This window comes from Pundamilia nyererei, unplaced genomic scaffold (assembly GCF_000239375.1).
Source record: "Pundamilia nyererei isolate P.nyererei 1_Seehausen unplaced genomic scaffold, PunNye1.0 scaffold00038, whole genome shotgun sequence".
In the NCBI taxonomy this organism is placed as follows: domain Eukaryota; kingdom Metazoa; phylum Chordata; class Actinopteri; order Cichliformes; family Cichlidae; genus Pundamilia; species Pundamilia nyererei.
The window spans coordinates 2,431,386-2,432,577 of NW_005187439.1; the positions used below are offsets into that span (position 1 = coordinate 2,431,386).

The 1,192-nt window shown below is 42.9% G+C and overlaps 1 protein-coding gene across 1 annotated transcript in view; it reads left to right on the top strand.

The window, feature by feature from the left end:
* Nucleotides 1–1,192, top strand: part of fras1 (Fraser extracellular matrix complex subunit 1) — a 164,668-nt gene that overhangs the window by 108,756 nt on the left and 54,720 nt on the right. The window contains exon 28 of the mRNA XM_013910201.1: nucleotides 454–506. Coding sequence (XP_013765655.1) covers nucleotides 454–506 — 53 coding nt within the window. The remainder of the gene's footprint in view (nucleotides 1–453; nucleotides 507–1,192) is intronic.

Below are 1,192 nucleotides of genomic sequence, written 5' to 3' on the forward strand. Positions count from 1 at the left end.
CAGTGGCTCAGAGCACCGTGCAGCTCTGAGCTACTTGGGTTCGGACTTACTTAGATGTTGAGGTGTTATGGGTTCAACCAGAAGGCAAGCATGGGGCAGACACAGGACATGCTGAGGAGAAAAAGTCTTTCTGCCAGTTGGGAACATTTTGGTGTCGCCCTGGAAGTGCTGGAGGTGGTGGCATTGGACAGTGAGGCATCTGCATCACTCGTTGGACTGCTAAGCTGGATAAGCAGTAGAAAATTGACGGAGTGGGGGTAGAAAAAATTTAAAGAAATAAAGAAAAAGCTTATACCCTTTTGGTTTTTAGGTGAGAGGAGGAGGTTTTTAAGCCTCTAATAAAGAGGCAGCTGTAAAGGAATAGCCTGGTGTCGAGGCCACTCTGTGCAATAAAACACCGTCTCGGGTTCTTCAGTCTGCAGTCGTACTCACGATCAATTTCTCTGATTGCAGCTCGAGTCAGCGGGAATCACTTTCCCTGTCAGCTTCAAGCTGCAGAAGACGCTGTAACAGCTTGCAGATCCATTTTGCTTTCCTTTAATCCTAATGTTTCTTCTCATGAAATGAGAGCTCCACAGACATTAACCAAAACCCGGCAAGAAAACAAACGTATTAACTGGAAGTTATTCAATAGTCTTTCTCCCGTTGCGTTCAATGAATCAGCCTGTTGGCATTAGCAAAGCCAATTAACTTAGCTCTGATTGTACCTGCAAGTGGTAGTAAGGCCGCTATGAGAGGCACTAAAATGAAGCATAAATATTCACGTACTAGCTATTTCATTTCCATAACGCAGCCCCTGATTAGCTGCGGCACGGGCCGATCTCTGGGGGCGAACGTCAAACCGGCTGTATTAGTTTTGTCTCTTTGGTGCTGGCTCTTACAAACAAGAGCTGGGAATTGTTTTAAAAGAATTGAATGGGATTAGAGGAGATTACACTGGCATGGCTTTCAGTTTTATTAGTGCTCTGCAGAGATTAGCAGCTGTATCACTGTGAGAGGGCTAAAGCGAATCTGTGCCAAGTCCTCTATCAATCCACGACTTAACACATAAACAGATAATTATGTACCCATTAAAAGAGAATTATTGAATCAGACAAAATCATTATTAAACACACACTTTAAAGATTAAGAAACCTTTTTCAAGAATTTTTGTAAATGTCAGAGATTTTGATTTAAAGTCTAGCAGCATTTG